This window comes from Balaenoptera physalus, assembly GCF_965194825.1.
Source record: "Balaenoptera physalus genome assembly, chromosome: 4".
In the NCBI taxonomy this organism is placed as follows: Eukaryota; Metazoa; Chordata; class Mammalia; order Artiodactyla; family Balaenopteridae; genus Balaenoptera; species Balaenoptera physalus.
This window is the reverse complement of record NC_138891.1, coordinates 87731506-87750846: the sequence shown is the minus strand read 5'-3', so window position 1 is coordinate 87750846 and position 19341 is coordinate 87731506. Positions and strand designations below refer to the sequence as shown.

Genomic DNA, 19341 nt, shown 5'->3' with positions numbered 1-19341 from the left:
GTCTGGTTTTGGTATGAGTGATGGTGGCCTCATAGAACGAATTTGGGAGTGTTCCTCCCTCAACAATTTTTTGGAAGAGTTTGAGAAATATAGGTGTTAGCTCTTCTCTAAATGTGTGATGGAATTTGCCTGTGTTTGTTGAATTTTGTCAAAAGCTTTTTCTGAATCTATTGAGATGATCATATGGTTTTTATTCCTTAATTTGTTAATATGGTGTTTCACCCTGATTGATTTACGTATATTGAAGAATGCTTGCATTCTTGGGATAAATCCCACTTGATCATGGTGTATGATCCTTTCAATGTGTTGTTGGATTCTGTTTGCTAGTATTTTGTGTGATATGAGAATTGCTACTCCAGCTTTCTTTTGATTTCCATTTGCATGGAATATCTTTTTCCGTCACCTCACTTTCAGTCTGTATGTGTCCCTGGTCTGTATGTGTCCCTAGGTCTGAAGTGGGTCTCTTGTAGACAGCGTATCTATGGGTCTTGTTTTTGTATCCATTCATCCAGTCTGTGTCTTTTGTTTGGAGCATTTAATCCATTTACATTCAAGGTTATTATCAATAGTATGTTCCTATTACCATTTTCTTAATTGTTTTGGGTTTGTTTTTGTGGGTCTTTTTCTTCTCTTGTGTTTCCCGCCTAGAGAAGTTCCTTTAGCATTTGGTGGAAAGCTGGTTTTGTGGTGCTGAATTCTCTTAGCTTTTGCTTGTCTGAAAAGCTTTTGATTTCTCTGTCGAATCTGAATGAGATCTTTGCTGGGTAGAGTCATCTGGGTTGTAGGTTTTCCTCTTTCATCACTTAAAGTATATCCTGCCACTTCCTTCTGGCCTGCAGAGTTTCTGCTGAAAAATCAGCTGATAACCTTATGAGGATTCCTTTGTATATTATTTTTTGCTTTTCCCTTGCTGCTTTTAATATTTTTTCTTTGAATTTAATTTTTGTTTGTTTGATTAATATGTGTCTTGATGTATTTCTCCTAGGGTTTATCCTGTATGGGACTCTCTGTGCTTCCTGGACTTGATTGACTATTTCCTATCCCATGTTAGGGAAGTTTTCCACTATAATCTCTTCAAACATTTTCTCAGACACTTACTTTTTCTCTTCTTCTTCTGGGACCCTATAATTCGAATGTTGGTGCATTTAGTGTTGTCCCAGAGGTCTCTGAGATTGTCTTCAATTCTTTTCATTCTTTTATTCTTTATTCTGCTCCTCGGCAGTTATTTCCAGCAGTTTGTCTTCCAGTTCACTTGTTCGTTTTTCTGCCTCAGTTTTTCTGTTATGGATCCCTTCTAGTGTATTTTTCATTTCAGTTATTGTGTTGTTCATCACTGTTTGTTTGTTCTTTAGTTCTTCTAGATCTTTGTTAAACATTTCTTGTATTTTCTCAATCCGTGCCTCCATTCTATTTCTGAGATTCTGGATCATCTTTACTATCATTACTCTGAATTCTTTTTCAGGTAGGTTGCCTAGTTTCTCTTCATTTATTTGGTCTTGTAGGTTTTTACCTCACTCCTTCTTCTGTGACATTTTTTTTGTCGTCTCATTTTTTTTTTTGATGGATAGGATTGTGTTCCTGTCTTACTGGTTGTTTGGCCTGAGGCTTCCAGCACTGAGTTTGTAGGCTGTTAGGTAGAACTGGGTCTTGGTGCCAAGATGAGGACCTCTGGGAGACCTCACTCAGATGAATATTCCCTGGGGTCTGAGGTTCTCTGTTAGTCCAGTGGTTTGTACTCGGAGCTCCCACTGCAGGAGCTCTGGCCCTACCCCCGGCTCGTGAACCAAGATCCTGCAAACTGTGTGGGGCAGGAAAAAAAAAAAAGAACAAAGAAAAAAAGGAGGAGAACAATACCAAAGAATAAAAAGTAAAATAAGATTAGAAAAGTAACAAATATGTTAGAAAGAATAAAAAAATAAAAATATAGATGAAACAACAACCGGAAGGTAAAACAGAGCACAATAGTAAAAAAGAGGAGGAAAAAAAAAAGCCAGAAAAGGCCTTAGCTGTGGGGGACGGGGCTTAGGTGGGGGCGAGGTTTAGGCAGTGGGTGGGGCATATGCTTAAGACCCACAGGGCCCAAAAAGGCCCTGGGAAGGGGGGGTGGGCTTAGACTCAGCAGGAGGGGCCCAGGAGTGCCTCTGGCCTTGGAGGTTGTAAGACCAGGTCCAGGACCGCAGCAGGCTCACTGGGCCCGAGTAGGCAGGGGAAACACTAGGCACATTGCCCCCTCATCCTCCGATCCCGGAGGGCCCCTCCCCATTGGCCTCTCATCTTCTCCCTCTCCCTCCTATGCCCCTAGGAGTCACATGGCAGGTGGGGGCCCCAGAAGGCAGGGGAGCAGACCTGGACCCCCAACAGGCTTCCTGAGGCTGAGATGGTGGGGGAAATGCTCTCCGTGCCTCCCCTGATCCTCTTGATCCCAGAGGGCCCCTCCCCGACCGCCTCTCCTCCTCTTTCCCCCTCCTCCCTCCCTCCCATGGCCCTAGGGCCCACAAGGCTGGAGGGGGCCTCAGAGAATAGAGGACCAGGTCTGGGAGCCCAACAGGCTTCCTGAGGCTGAGAGGGTGGGGGAAGCGCCTTCTGTGCCTCCCCTGGTCCTCTGATCCCTGAGGCCCCCTCCCATCCACCTCTCTTCTTCTCCTCCCACTTCCCTCCTACCCCACTAGGACCAACGCAGCCCGGAGGGGGCCTCAGAAGGTGGAGGACCTGGCCCGAGAGCCCCGCAGGCTTCCTGGGGCCTGACTGGGCTGGGGAAACGCTAGGTGTGCTCCCCCTGATCCTCCAAGCCCCTGAGGGTCCCTCCAGGAGTGGGAACCTGTCCCCCCTCCCAGCCACCCCTCAGGGGCACTGGTCCTGTCCAGCCTCCACTTCTCCTCCCCCCTCACTCCCCCCATGTCCTACCCAGTCGCTCAGGTGTTCCTCCCGTCTCCTTGGGCGTTGAGGTCCTCCACCAGCAACCGGCAGGCGCCCTAGTTGTGGGGAGACACGAACTCCATGTCTTCCCACTAGATGTATTCTTGATGTGTTCGTCAGGGAGGTGAGCTCGGCGTCCTCCTGCTCTGCCATCTTGATCTCCCTTGTCTTCCTCTTCACCCGTTTTTTAAAAATGTTTTGTCTTGTTTTTACTCAGTAGTAGGAGCTATTTGTGGTAAGGAAATTAGTCTTTTATCGTGATTTGTCTTCCCCTTGGCTTTATTAATGATTTTTTTTCAATGTATAGGACATTTATATGTAGTCATAATTATTACTTAGTTTTCCAGTTGTTTGCTGATCTAAAAGTGTCTTCCAAATTTGAGGATTTCTTAAAAGGAGTTCAGGGAAGATCTTTTGGTGCTATATTTTTCACACAGGTTAAGAAAGTTTTTTTCTATGAAATAAAAATAAATTACTCCCCTACCTGTTTTCTAGAAAGGATTTAAGAGACCTTATAATAAAAGACATCAATTTTATTAGAATAAAGTCTGAACACCAAAAATAGTAAATAAGAGAAAAAGCAGGTACCATAGTCACAAGAATTTATTTATTGAAAGATAAATTAGATTTATTAATTTATTTAAGTAACTCTGACCATTAAATTTCTTAGCAGTCATGCCCGAAGAGCCAAAAATTTAAAAAGGTACATTAATTAGATTTTTGTTATAAGAGGACACATACTGATTCTTTAAGAGAAAGATATTATCATACTAAATTCTGCAGGTAGTTTATCACAGGGAGTATTATTCAGGGAAATTTGTGTCTTTGCTTTTATTTTTGTTTGTTTGGCTGCAACAAGACTTTCTGACTGAATGTTCCTAGTCAGAAATCCTTATCTACCTATGGAGTTCTCCCATTGTATTCATCAGGACTCTGGACTGTTCAATTCTTCTTTCTTCTAATGACTAGGTTTACCTTACTTATTCTCAAGGGAGAGCAATTCTGTTAGGACATCTGTCCCTCTTGCCAGAAAGTTGCAACTGTTAGAAACTAGGATCTGGGGTAGAAATCAAAAGTTGTTGGTTTCAGGCAAAGTAAATGACCCATCATTTGAACATTTGAGCTGTTGTCATCAGCTATTGGGCTTCCTGCACTGCCTTTTTGTCTTATTCTTTCCCCTTCTTCCCTCACAGAGATCTGCCAGACTTTTGCTGAAGTGGTGAGCTGTGTGCTCTAAGGACTAACTTTTGGGAAATAGGTTTCCTCCTGAAGAGGGCTTTAATAAGAAAGCTGTTGGGTGTGAATGAGCAGATCATGACAGATGTTTTTCATTGCTCCAGTATGCTTTTGTGAAATAGGAGGCCTTTGAAGCTTGGAGCAGCTCCCCTGTGGCATGCAATAGAAGACTGTGCCTCCTTTAGACACAGGGAACATCAAGGGCACCTCTGGGTACCACACGGCAGCTTAGACAGAGTGCAGCTGAGAGGCAATGGGTTTTTCATTTATTACTCTTTGAAGACAGACATATGTTACCTCGAGACAGAAGACAGAGGAATCTTAAAAAAGAAAAAGAAGTCCTGATTATTGTTTTAGATGCTCTTCCTCTTTGAGTAATCTGCTCACTGGATTAGTTACTTAACAAAGTACAGTGTTCGTAGGATTAATGGAGAAGAGAGGAATGTGAAAAACACTCTAAGCTGGTTTAATGAAACAAAGATGTTAATGATATTTAGGAAGCCTGAGATTTACCATTCTAGACTTTGCTTTACCTAAGACTTAAAGATGTAGATGACCTTGGAAATACGCTCATTTTAACTGGCTTTTGTGAACCTGTCTACCACCACCTGAGGTGAAAGCTGAGAATAGCTCACTCTTCTCTTTTTTTTTTTCCCTTGCAGTTTTACTGAGATATAATTGACATACAGCACTGTATAAAGTAAAGGGGTACAACCTAATGACTTAACTTACATATTTTGCAAAATGATTACTCCAATAAATTTAGTTAACATCCATCACCTCATGTATTTGCCAAAAAATGTTTTTTTCCCTTGTGATGAAAACTTTTCCACTCTTCTCTTCTTGAGTAATCATTCTGTCTGCAGTGGAAAGCCCTCACACTCGCAAACTTCTCTGGTCGCAAGAGGTTTCTAAGAAGAAATCTGCAAAAAAAAAAAAAAAAGGTTGATGCAAACTGTCTTGTCCCTACTGTCTCCCCTTTCTGTGTGTGGATCAAGTTACCTCAAAGGCAGCATATTTGGGGATGCACATATATGTGCTTTCATTAAAACACGTCACTCTCAGTAGTACCCTATACATTACTATTAAAAAAAATTTAAAAACCTGGATAGATCAAAATTTCACTTTTCTCTGTCACCATAAACTAAAGCTATTCAGTGGCTACCACACCCTTGGCTCTCTATTGTTTTTTTATTTGGATATAAATGATATTACAGTATCCTCATCCCAGTCTATTACAAACCAGAGTTTTAGAATGCCTCTTGAAGATTTTGCTTTTTATAAACAACTTAACAATAAAAAACAGTCATTACCTAGATAACATTTATTGCTACAAACAGACTCTCAAGTTGTTTATTATTAAATATACCTATTGTGATAAATTTTCTAGAAACTTTGAGCTGTACAGATACTTATAATTGCCACTATTATCTATCTTTATAGTTTTGCAGATTGTTCAGTTTTTGTTTTCTTTTGATGCTTTGCTTCCACCAATGAGAGAAATATTTTTAAACCATGCTGGAAGTTGAAACCTAATATGAAATGTTGACCCGACAGGATACTGGCCTTCTTGAAGCTTTCCTGCTAGGATTACTTGTCAGTGATTTAGGAATGCCATTCACTGTTGTAGGCATTCCTCATGCCCTAAAACAGGCACCCAAGCATTAGGACAATGAGATTCATTGTATGTGAAGAAAGGTCAGCAGTTGTTTTACTAGTTCATAAAATACTGGAATTAAGATGACAATTTAAAAGCTAAATGTCAACAAACAAACAAACAAAAAAACAAACAAAAGCTAAATGTCAAGGCTTGGAAGGCCTGCATACCTTTGTTCCAGTCAACCTGAGATACTTGACTTCTCAATGGTTTACTCTTCAGGAGCAGCGAAGTAGGTTAAAGAATAAAGAATATGAATAAAGAATAAAGAACCCAACATGATGCCTATCGTGTTACAGTAATTTTTAGGATTGTTAAACACTAAATGAACTTACTAAGGAACACAAAATGTTAATGGTTTCTTTAGTTAATCTGAATATTCTTTTCAGTGGTTAGTGAGTAATCGTCAATAATTTACTTAACTAGGCTGCTGTTTCCAATTTCCAATTGTGAAATTATATAATTATTGACTTACTGGTGCAAAGAAATTACTTCTTTTTCAAAGAGAGATAAAATTAAATAAATAATATACCAATACGGGTGCCCCTTCACTTACAGAAAGACTGGTCTCCACGAGGTGATATCCAAAACAACTAACCTGAAATTCTTAAGAGAAGAAGCTGTTTTCAATTCACTGTATTCTCTTCTTAAAATAATCGGTAGTCGTATTTTGGCTGTGTGTATCATCTAAATGTTCCTTTCTTTCCCGGGCATTTGTCATAACTCTGTTTGGGGTATAAGTATGTCCTCTTTCACTTAATTTCTTTCCTGACTTTCTCATTCCTTGTTAAGGATCTCAGTTTTTCCATGAAATAATTTTATGAATAATGGCCAGTATCCTATTTCATGTCACGAAAGCGCATTGGCCCAGTTAGTGTTTCAATCATTACATAGGATAAAGACCGATAAGTAGTGTGCTAATGCAAAACCTGAAACATGAATTAACTTAATACTAAGTGTGTAGCTTTAAATCATTTGGGGGGGTCACTAAAGTAATAAGTAATAAAAAAGCCTTGTGTTGTCCTGATTATTAACTTTGGGGAACATTTCAGTGAGGTGAGGCCAAATGCCATGTCCCTCTTCTCCACCTTGTGTTGGAAAGGAAATAAATAAGAGTGCTTGCTCATTTGCAGATAACCCTAGCAGTGGGACCCAACAGAGATTCTAGAGACTGTGGTAGGAGATGTACTCGCTTGGAGACGGGAGAGAGTATGGAGCTTATGATGAAGGTAGCAGCATGCCCAAGAGACATCCCTGAGGAGGTTGTCGAAAGTCTAGTCCAGATTCTAGTTCTCTGCTCTGCTGAACTTTGTCTATAACCTGAGAGAAGTCACGACAATCTCTGCGGACCACAGCTTCCTCATCTGTATAACCTCTTAGTTATTTCGGCTTTAAAAGGACATGAATTTGTACACTGAAGTTGGTTTGTAGGAGCTAAACTAAGCCCCTATGTACTGAGGGTCTATGGGAAAATGCAGAGTTCCAAATAAACAATCACAAGGATGCTTTTATCATAGAATCCAAATAGACACAGACTGTGAAACGCTAGACTTGTGACTGGTTTATTAACCGAGAAATTCTGGAATTGAAGTGTGACTAGCCCTTTTCTGTGTTGATTAATCACAGACCCCAGAGGGTATAAGTGAAGAACAAAGGATTCAGGAGTTGACTGCGATGGAAGAGTCCCGGATAGCAATTCTGAACAACCTCGAGGAACTTGAACAAAAAATCAAAGATATAAATGACCAGATGGAGGAATCTTCCAGAGAGGTATAAACCACAAGTTCACTTATTACCCTCTCTCATTTTTCTTTCTTTCCTTTAGCTTAAATATATCAATGCCTATTAGGGCACAGGCCTTGGGGGGCAGAATACATAGAGGTCAACATGAGCAATTTGTAGCTGTGTAAAATGGGTACATATGTGGGGTAGAAATGCCTTTTTTAATGTTTCTTTCTTCTTTCTGGGTTTTTTTTTTTTTTCATCCAATGAGATGAACATATGAAGCCATTTTTAATGTGCGTTATATATAACCGACTTTGTCTTAACTAGTGTGTGCTTTCTGAGCTGCTTCAAGATCTGTCAGCTGAGGTACCATGTATTTCGACGTTTAAGTTCAAATCCAACAAACATTTTCTGAGCATGTTAAGTATGAGTTGGGTATCATCTTGGCACTATGAGGGGATTTACATAATTAAAGAAAGGGGCAATTTTTTAATACCTCCATGGAATGAGAAGAAGCAGCTAACTCTGCCTAAGAAGGATCTGCATGTCTGTACTCACGGATGATGCAGTCAGCCCATGTGTGGAAGGGGACTGCTCACCTGTCATCTTATGCACAGACCCTGGGAAGCCCCTCCTGCTGGCATTGCTAGGAATGCAGCGCTTGCGTGCTGGGCTGAGTGTAATTTTCATTTCCCATGCTCTAGGGACAAACAGAGACGTGGCTCCTCCCAAGATCGTTCACGCTTGAGCTTGAATCTAAGCGGATAGGCAAAATATCCTTGAGAAGTAAGCAGAAAAGGGGTTATCATAGAAAAATTAAATGAGAAGATAACTAGTGTTCTTAGCAAATATATTCTGGCCTCCCCACTTTCTCATATAGGAATCCTGAGTCTCACATGGGTTCTCTGGAGTGTTTTCTGCGCTCCATAATCTGACTGATAATGGTAATACTTTTTTGCAATTTGTAGCTGTTAAAAATACACCTCTAAAGGGGGCAGCTGAAAATTTCCCTGAAGGTGAAACACCTCTGAGCTTTGTTTTGTGTCCTCAGTTGGATATGGAATGTGCTCTCCTGGATGGAGAACAAAAATCAGAAACAACCGAACTTATGAAAGAGAAGGAGATTTTGGATCATCTAAACCGGAAAATAGCAGAACTGGAAAAGAACATTGTTGGTGAAAAGACCAAGGTAAAAGAAAATTATATTTGATACCAATTTTACGGGCAAAATGGTGCTTCCATTTGATTGAATTTAAATGTTGTATGAATTGCCATGGTTTTGGATTTGTGTGTCATGGTCCTGGAGACAGCGGCACTGGAAAAAAGTCTTAAGATGAGGTAAGTTGTTGCAAATTAAGAACTGTCAGGGGCAGAGCAGCAGATAGTAGAGCCTGTTTAGTTTTTGAGCCAGTATTCATGGCAGCTTATTCTGCTTGAGCTGAGTGAATTGCTTTTTTCCAACCAGCCTTTCTGCTCTTCTGATTCTGCTTTGTTTTTAAAGAATCATTTTAGTACTTTGGAACTTCTTTCCAGCAGTGCCCTGTAAGGGTGGCTTAAACATATTCAAATATGGTTGCCTCATTTCTTTCCATTTTTCTGTTTATTAAAAAGATGAATGGGAACCATGCATTTCATCTGTCTCGCCTTGCCATTGGCTTCAATGCAAGTGCACTGCTCTTTGAAAAATGCACTGCAGTTTTCAGGGGAGCCTCACACACTGCCGAGTGAAAACTGTGAAACACAGCTGACACTTATTTTGGAAAGGAATATTGCTTACACATTTCAGGCCACAACCTGAATGTTAGCCGATACCTCCTAGGGAGTATGAAGAATTACTTGCAGTTTTTAGAATTCAGGGTGGTAGTTGGGTTTTCTTGTTTTTCTGTTTGTCTATTTTTTGCGGAAAATATTTCACTTACTCTCCTCTCAAGTTCTGAGTTAGTTACAGCTGAACTAAGCCTAAATTAAAAATTAAAATTCCAGTTTAGGAAAGAAAAACTAAAGAACTTGAACACATTCCTTTCTTGCTCATCACGTTCTCCACTAAGCTGAGAAAAAGAAAAAAATTTCAGTTTGAGTAAACTCCAGTGGTAATATGTGGAAAGGATTTCTGCTCAGTGTGGCTTCCTTTTTAGGCTTCTCTTTGTTTGAGACCTATAAAGAAGGGCATTTGATCTTGGTGCCAGAGAATGAGCTCAAAAAGATATTGTCAGAAATTGAAGTCAGATTAAAAGCTACATATCAATATCTTGGTTGCCTGCTTATCAAGATCAAACTGCACATCTTTTTCATATTAAATTTTATGTATGTGCCTTCGAGCTCTAGACTTTGAAATAGTAAAGAATCCATTTGGGTAGTAGCTATATTTTTCTTTAAAAGCTCAAAACCATATCAAAGGATTGATTGTCTAGTTCTGCTGTACAGGAGGATTATGGTTTTCAAAGTTTCCGCACTGTTACAGCAAGAAACTTTCATTGGAGGCATCAGATGTTTTTGTTTTGGTGCTTACTAGTATTTTGCTATTTATGTCATACCGGAAAGCTAGCGGGACATAGGAATGGGGTATCAGGTTCCCTGTGAACCTGTCTGCCTTCCCCATCCATGTAGCTGTTTATCTTTGTGTAGCCCGCATATGACATGACCTATAAATTCTATTTGTCTACCTGTCATTAGCATCAGATTCTACACAAAAGTGAAGCAAGTTGAGTCAATGCTGAATCTCACTTCCCAGGGACAGCTGTGTTATATTCTCCAGACCTAAGTAAGGTAGAGTCGGAACTCCAGGAACATGAGTGGAAACAAGCAAGGGGGAGGCTACTTCCATCCTTCCTATTATTGTTTTGGTGGCTTGATAGAGGCTGTGCATAGGAGAGAGGACGCTGGGGGCTTGAAGTATAGAATCAGCTCATGCAGCTGTTAGGGGATTAGTTGGTCTCGGAAGGTGGGATTATTGTCTGTCATCACATGATATGAAAAATGGCAAAAACTGGCTTTGGGTGAGGGATTCCAGAGGAGAATGAGGGAAGTGAAAGCAGACTGAGCTGGATGATGGTACTGCATATTCTTGACAACCAAACTCAAATAGAGACCCAGCACTGCTTGGCAACATCTCTCTGTTTCTCAAGTGAAGTTATTCTACCATTTTATAGCACGGCTATTTCATACCTTCACTCTGTTCAAACTTCTAGCCCACTTTCCTCTCCCTGGCTCTGGGATGATCTCACCACCTACTTCACTGAGAACTTAGAGCATCTCATCTTCACAACTAAGGGAGGCTCTCTTCCCCTCAAACACCAGTCCCTTTGGATGTGCCCAGGGTACCGTCCCACCATCTAGAGGTCCACAGTCCTTCCGTTCCCCACTCTCCCCAGCCTCTCCCTCTTTATTGGACCTGTACTGTCAGTATGCCAATATTATTATTTTTTAAAATTATTATTATTTAAAAATATAGCACCTTCCAGCACCTGCCTTAGCTAGTTTCTCTTCAGCATAGCCAAGCTTTTCAAAGTTTTCTCAGTACACTGTGCGTTCTCCTGCTTAGTTCCCCATTCATCCCATTCTTGTTCCACTACGCCATCAGATTTGCTCCTGTTAAGACCACTAAAAGCCTTGGTGCTGCCTAACCCACCCACTGGGTGCTTTTCAGCTCTCTTTTGATCAGACTCCTGAGCGGCATTCAAGACAAGGGACAACTCTTTTCCTTGACACTTCCCTTCCCCCACCCCTTTGCCTTCGTGTACCACACTCCTCCGGCTTTCCTTCTCTTTCTCTTACTTATCTCTCTGACTTTTCCATCCGAGTTCCCGTTCCTTCTTCCTCTGCCTCTATCCAGCCAGTTGTTACAGTGTCTCTGATCTGAACCTTCTTTTTTTTTTTTTGAAGCAAGCTCAGACTTCCCCAGAAGTCCACAGAAAAATTCTGCTTGCTCTCATTGGTCTGAATTAAGATATATGCTTTGAATCATTTACTTTTTTAATTGAGGTGTAATTGACGTATAATATTATATTAGTTTCAGGTGTACAACACGATTCGATATTTGTATACATTGTGAAATGATCACCACAATATTTCTGGTTAACATCTGCCATCTCTTGTTGAGAACTCTCTTCTCTTATGTTCTCACATTCTTTTATAGTCATGGCTTCAAATAACGTGTACATGCTGGTGACTGACAAACGTATGTGTTTAGCCCACAACCCTTTTCTGTACTTCTGACTCATATCCTGTAGCCTACCTGATATCTCCACTGAGATATTTCTCAGGTATTTCCAGCTGAACACGACGTAACCGAACTCTTGATCTCATCCTTCCCCTGGCCTTGCATACACTTCCCCTGCCTCTGATCCTGTTCTTCCTCTAGTTTTCCCACCAAGAAATGGCATCTCTATCCACGTGTATGTCCAAACAGAAACCTGGAAGTAGATCTTGATACTGCTTTCTCTATCACCCCCACTTCTAATTGATTACAAAGCTATTTTTCAATTACTTTAACTTCTCCACATCTCCCCTAATAGCATTCTCTTCTAAATCATCAAAATTTCCTTTTGAGTTCCATTTCCATTTACTTTCCTTCAGTCTGTTTGCTTCACAGCAACCAGAGTGATTTTTCTTTTAAAATTTAAATTAGGTCATATCACTCTGGTTTGCGTTCCCCTGTATTTTATATAAATCTAAACTCCTTACCTGTCCTGACCCTTTCTATCACCTTTCTCCCCTCTTCACACCACTCTCATGGCGGCCTTCCTTCTGTTTGTTTAAAGATCCATCCCACCCTGCATGCCCTGCCTGGAATTCCCTTTCCTATATTCCATGCCTTGTTGGTTGCCTGTCTTTCAGGGCTTAAGTTCAGTGTTAGTTTTTCAGAAAAACCCTACTAGCCCTTTCCAGCTCAGATTATATTCTCTCTGTTGTTCTTTCAGTCCTTTTACAAATCACATTTTATAATTTATATTTGTTTTGGGCTTGTTAGATATTTATTTCCCTCTCTAGCCTGTGAAATAGAGGCAGGCACTGTTATCCACTGTTTATCCAGCTCATAATAGGTGCCAGAATACCGCCCAGTGTTCTTCGGGAATATTGTACTTGGATCTCCTGCTAACAGTGAGTCCTGGCTGGGTCTGAACAGAAACATTGAGCCAAACACCTGCCTGAGAGCTACGTGCAGCCAAGTTTCAGGACAGCTGGGGTGGTCTGTCCAAGTGCTCATGCCAGGGGCTTGTAATCACGCTGCCCGTCGAGCCAGAGCGTTAAGACAGAAGAAGGAAATGGCCTTTGCCCTTTTGGATCTCGTTTCCTTTTCTATACACCTGTTGCTGCTGTCAGATATAAACTGTGGAATGAGAAAACCAAAACCTGAAAAGATATCCCTGTTGGGGAATCTCCAATTCAGATGTCAATAGCACATCCTGTAAGCCTGGCCTCATTTTTTGGAGACAAGGCCTGGAGCCATTGGAAGAAAGTTCAGTAACACCTCAGAGTTCAAATCCTGGTGTGAAATTAATGACATTGTTTCCTTGGCTCTCAAGACCAGTCTTTAGCATTGTTTCTTTTTGCTGATTTGGGAGCTCTCATTCTATTTTACATATTTAGTATAAATTAATGTATTTCATAGGTGACCACTATTTATTGTATGCTACCATATAAAATAAAAACTATAGACATAATTACATATTCAACATAAAATATAGACAATGTATTTAATTGTGTATTTGTTGAACATTTTTGCGGTGGCTCCCTGGGCTGACCTTTCACCGTCCTTATGGGGACCACAGTCAGGAAACATCAGTGCACCCGTTTCCATGCAGGTCTGAGCTAAATGCCACCTGCCTATTGTGTTCTGAGACGGTAGCCACATCACAAATAGAGTCTCTATGAACTTATAAACCCTAAACAAATAGAAGTATCAGACTCGAACATAAACCCAGAGGGGATGTTTATTTGAAGCAGTAAGCAAAAATCCATAGTGTTTTCTTAGGGCAAGAGAACGGAGAGAGACTTGTTAACCTCTGTGCTGGTAGACTGTTTTAGGTTGATGGGCTTGGTGACTGGGGGTGGGGAAGCCACCAGAACCATGAAGCTCAGTTTGGGCAAAAGCTGGAAGCGGCTTCCCTCCCACTGCATTTCCCCTCTCCAAGGCAAAGCCTGATTTGGGGCAACTGCTGAAAAGTATGAAAGTGTTCCTGCAGTTGTTTATGTACATTTTCCTTCTGTCTTTGTCTATTTCTGACTACATAAAAAATTCAGAACTAAAAATAGTTTTTCAGTTTCTCTATTTTTGGATTGTCTGTCTCATTCCTGCTCCTTAGCATGTGACAATGAAAAGTTAGCTGTACTGAAATTAAATAAAATGGTTAAGGAAAGGCTCTGCTTACCTAGTATTGTTGAACAGTCTTTCCATCACCTAGATGGTGATCACAAAGCTCAAACCATCCTTCTGTTTAAGGATCTGTCCTCACACAGATAGGTTGCGATATTTTGTAGCTATACTGGTCTGCACACCATTATAGCTAAACACACTTAAAGGTGTGAGCTGAAGTTTAAATCACTCTACGCCATGCAACACGTTCCTGGGTGAAATCTTGAATTAGTTGACTAATTTTTCTGTAATAAGCATATAGCTTTGTGTCTTAAGTGGTTAAATTGTATTCTCCATTATTATCTTGCCAGAGTACCTGTTACTTCCTCCCCATCTTTCCTTCAGAGCCAGGGGAAGACAGAGAGCCTGCCCAGAATTCCTCAGCAAAGTGTTAATGCCTCTTGAGTGCAGAGTCTTTGCCAAGTCACAGGCAGTGTTCAGAAGGGACCCAGCCCTTCCCGTGCCTCTTTCTTACATTTCAAAGTTAGCTACCTGGTTAGAGGAAGTGGAAATATATCATGGGATTTGGGGATTAAATCAACAGGGTTCCAGATTAGGGTGATTTTTTTCTGGTGGTTGTTTGATTACATAAATCCTTAGTGTTCTGATTTTCCAATGTTTTCTACCCTAAACATCCATCAACTGTGCAATTAAAATGTCAAAGCCAATGGTAAAAAAAAGCCTAGGAAAGTAACATAAAAATGTGCCTCTTTAGAGGCAGGCAGAGAATGGGTTTTCAGCAATAACCATCTGGGGACACAGGTCCGTAATCTTTCCTCTGCAATTCTGAAAAGTTGTGTAGAGGAAAAAAACTTTTTATAAGGTTGGCACCAAAACTTAGTTGGTTTCAAAACCTGACTTGGACTGATATTCACACTCAATATGAATATTCATAAGTAGCTGCAGAAATGGAAACATGTTTGATTACAGGGTTTTGCCCCAGAACTCACTGGAAATGCCATACAGTATATGCTATATGAACTGTGTTACCTCTATCAAATGCAGAATATTCTGAAATCTAGAACACATCTGGCCTTAAGAATTTCAGATAAGTGATTTTGGGTCTAAAACAATTGCCTAATCTTGAACCTCTGAGGATGCCTGCCTCTCAAACCACCCCACAGGGCTCAGGAACTGGAAGGAAGGGGACCCTCAGGGTGTATGGAGAGGACTTTGGATGGGCTACCCTTAAAAATGATGGCTTAGGTACTATGAATTTTAACATATCACTGCATCAATTCCAAACCTGACCCAGTGTTTCAATAAACATGGCCTGAGTACCTAGTGCATGCTGGAGTCTATGCTGAACAGTTTGGAAATTACAAAGATGAACCTTAATTTTTAAGAAAATCTTTATCAAGCTAATAAGGCTGCCAAATTAGGAAAAAATATATAGGATGCTTGGTTAAATTTAAATTTCAAATAAAGAGAATAATTTTTTGGTGTAATTATGTCCCATGCATTATTTAAGACATAACTTACATTTAAAAAATCATTTGTTGTTCATCTTAAATTCACGTTTAATTGTGTGTCCTCTATTTTATCTGGCAACCCTATAAAGTAATGAAGTAGGCATCTTTTCAGGGTAACCTTGAACCATCTGCTTACCAAATATTAGTTAAATGTGGTAAAATTATTTTTTTATAGGTATTCAAAAATTTTCCGCATAGTATTGGAATTCAAATAGAGCCAGCAAGTTAAATTTTAGTTCCTTCCTTCGAGAATACAACTTAGAGAAAATTTATTATTGTCTTTTAACCACGGATCTGGCAAAATAAGTGGTCCTGAGAAAGCCTTAGATTATTAAGTTTATTCAAGATTCTTGGCAATTCTTGTGTACATGTTCAAATTATTTAGGGTAAATTTATAACCACTCCTGATCATATGTATGATTAGAAGCGAGTCATTCTACCTCTGAAGTTGAAATGCATCATTCCTCTCTGAAAGCATATTGGATATTGGAATCTCACAGTTCTTTTTTTCTTTTGGTTTACTTGAGGCATTTAATCTAAAAGTAAAAATTTTACATTTGGGGTGTTACCTGTAAGAGAGGACTTTTATACTGTGAAGGAAAGGTGCTGAGGCCAAATGTCTTCAAGCTTTGGTAGATTCTGTATTAATGTCCTACGTCTTCATTACAAAAATCAAATTGTAATTAATTTTGCCTTTGCCTCTCACATTATTCTGGGTGGCTAAATCAGTGATTCTGATTGCATATGAGAACACCTGGAGAGATTTTTAAAAAGCTTGTTCCCTAGCCTTATACCCCCTAGATTTCTAAGTGGAGGCCTGGGAAATAGTATATTTAAAAGCTCACCCAGCTTATTCTAATGTGGTCAGGGCTAAGAACCACTGTACTTCATGAAGACAGTGATCAAGTTACCTCATTTCTCTGTCTCTATTCCCCTTATAAATATTTATTGATTGAGTGAATGAACAACTCACCATGGAAGCAGATGTAGGCCCAATTTTATATACTGCTTTTTACTTTCACCTGCTGGTGAAAAATTTACCTTTGGCGCTATATACACTTTAGGAACATCAGTCTTTTCTTTTCTTTTTTTGGCCACGCTGCATAGTTTGCGGGATCTTAGTTCCCCGACCAGGGATTGAACCCTTCTCAGCAGTGAAAGTCCTAACCACTGGACCGCCAGGGAATTCCCAGGAACATCAGTCTTAAATATGCAAAATAGGCAGAATCTTGCAATGAACTTGTGACCCAACTGGATTTTTGCTGGCCCATCAAGAGAGGACAAGTCAATTCGAGAATGATGGAGGTGGCTGTGTTTCTAGGGAAGTCATGTTCTGGTCTTTGTTTTATAAATACACCCTTTACATCTGGATCTTCCTGGAGTGTTCTGATTCCTTATAATCTCATTCTTTCCACAAAGTTAAATTTGTTAAATATATTAAAAATGCATTTTAATTCATTTATTTCCTGAAAACAGATTTATGAATCCTAAGAAAAAAATGTTGTGCTCGCTCCCAATTTGATGTTTGGAAAATATTGCTGTGCCTATAGTAGTTAGAATAGGTGACTTTAACTAATTTAAATCTGGGGGGAAGAGAATAACACCCAGTGTTCATATTTTACATGTAAAAAGCTAGAATCCCGGGGCTTCCCTCGTGGCGCAGTGGTTGGGAGTCTGCCTGCTAATGCAGGGGACATGGGTTCGCGCCCTGGTCTGGGAAGATCCCACATGCCGCGGAGCAACTAGGCCCGTGAGCCACAACTACTGAGCCTGCGCGTCTGGAGCCTGTGCTCTGCAACAAGAGAGGCCACGATAGTGAGAGGCCCACGCACCGCGATGAAGAGAGGCCCCTGCTTGCCGCAACTACAGAAAGCCCTAGCACAGAAACGAAGACCCAACATAGCAATCAATCAATCAATCAATCAATAGATCTTAAAAAAAAAAAATTTAAAAGCTAGAATCCCTGAACCCTGGAATGTCATCTAATTTGTCCAACTATTTTACCTTTGCTGTAGAAAGTGATACTTTCAGCTCTAATTAGCTGCTTGCCTAGAGCTAATTTTTCTTTGAAAACTTCCTGGACAGTAAATAGAAGAGAGGTATATTAATTTCTTTCTGGCTCAGAGGTGGTCTACTTTTGGCTCTTGTAGGAGTGATAGCACGTCTGTGGCCCCCTGTAGTTTATGGCCGGGCCCATCTGCCACTAGTCCCTCTTTCATCCTTCCCCTCACTTCCTTTGCCCTAGCTCCGGCCCCACTGAGCTGTCACTCTGAGACCCAGGTAGTGGTCACAGAATTACAGATAAACCACAGAGAAGCTGCAGAAGGTCCTGATGGTGTCCGCTTGCATAATGGTTCTAACTGCCTCCTTGTATGGAATTGCAAAATGTTTTGAGCACCTCAGAAGGAAGGCACTATGTAAACATAAGGTATTTTTTATTAGTTGTTTATTTGTGCTTATTATTAGCAATTTAAACATTGAGAGCATCAGAGGAATAGTTTGGTTATTTCTTCGGAGTTGAGACCTGTGTTTTAGGCCAGTGCCTTTCCATATTATTAAATATCGTATCAGTGTTTTCTATCGAATATTATTTTAAATTTTAAGGCTTGGCATCTTTGCTCTTTGATTGGAATGAATAGTTTCCTTATTTATTTAACTTTCTGTTTGAAACTAGAATGGCTGCAAATTCTGGTGAGACAACACCTAGAAATAGAACTCTTTGTGGACAAAATTCTTTTGCCGTGTAATAGGGCAATCTTAGATCTGCACGCAAGGGAAATAACATATTTTCTTAGCCAAAGACAACAGGTGTTCTGTATTGTTGGTTTTATTAAGGGAAAAAAATGATTAATTCTGAAGCTAAAGACTAAATCTAACTGGCACTAGTATATTCGATTTTACTGTGAGGTAACACTTGAGAATCCTTTATTCTGTGAATGATGCCATCGCTTTTTCTCACTCCTACACAGCAGCTGTGCACACTGAGCACACTTCACAGTAAAGACTGAGGAAACTTTCTTTCTTTCTTTTTTTTTTTTTGTTCGGCCACATAGCTTGTGGGATCCTAATTCCCTGACCAGGGATTGAACCTGGGCCCTTGGCAGTGAAAGCGCCACGCTGTAACCGCTGGACGGCCAGGGAATTCCCTTTTAGGAAACTTTCGTTATCATCTGCTAAATTCTAAGTTGTAGAATCATTTTTAGGTTGATATATGGAGTAGGATTCTCAGTTTTCTCACTTCTAGATGTAATCATTTTGAGAGAAAAAAAAAGTGCTTCTAAATCAAAATATACATTTCTAAAATGCCCTTGACATTTTAAAATGTAAGCCAAAAGTGGAGATTCAAGTGTACTTGTGTAGGTATTGATGTCATAGAGTTTTAGACTTAAACTCGAACATCTTTTATAAAGAATCTATGTATATGTTTACACAGGAAATCATGACCATTTGGATGAAGAAATGAGAGTAGTATAAATTTATAGGGCTACTTCAAATCTTCATCCTTTAAAAAATTTTTTCTGTGATATGCTTAGAAGCCAGTTTTATTTCTACCAAATCAATAGTGAACGTAAGAGAGTCAGGTGATGGTAAATATTTTGCTTATTGAAGGGGTCAAAGGGTGGTGGTGCTTCCATTCCACTGAAGTGCTTTAGTTTAGGTTGAGAGTGTTACACAAGGAGAGAATTAGGTCTGAAATTTACTTCAAGGGTTCAGAGTATCGTAAAGGGAACATAAGATGGGAAAACTGGCACTAAACGCATTGAAGTTTTGTTTCTCAGTTTAAGAGGCGGCCTTGGAAGACCGTGTGATACTGTCTTATAGTATTTGCCTGTTATACCCTGGAGAATGTCCAGGGTCACTTGGGAGGGATTTAGTGTTATCTTCTCCTTCTTCTATTCTGTGACCCTTTCGTTTTTTCCACAGTCCATGTTTCAATTATTTTTTATGTCAGTCAGTCATTGTAGGAAAGTCCTTATCTC

General features: G+C 40.1%; 1 protein-coding gene across 17 annotated transcripts in view; it reads left to right on the top strand.

The window, feature by feature from the left end:
* Positions 1 to 19341, top strand: part of PHLDB2 (pleckstrin homology like domain family B member 2) — a 228114-nt gene that overhangs the window by 169792 nt on the left and 38981 nt on the right. For all 17 annotated transcript variants that reach the window (XM_082460130.1, XM_082460141.1, XM_082460129.1 and 14 more), the window contains 2 exons: positions 7436 to 7579; positions 8586 to 8723. In XM_082460130.1, coding sequence (XP_082316256.1) covers positions 7436 to 7579; positions 8586 to 8723 — 282 coding nt within the window. The remainder of the gene's footprint in view (positions 1 to 7435; positions 7580 to 8585; positions 8724 to 19341) is intronic.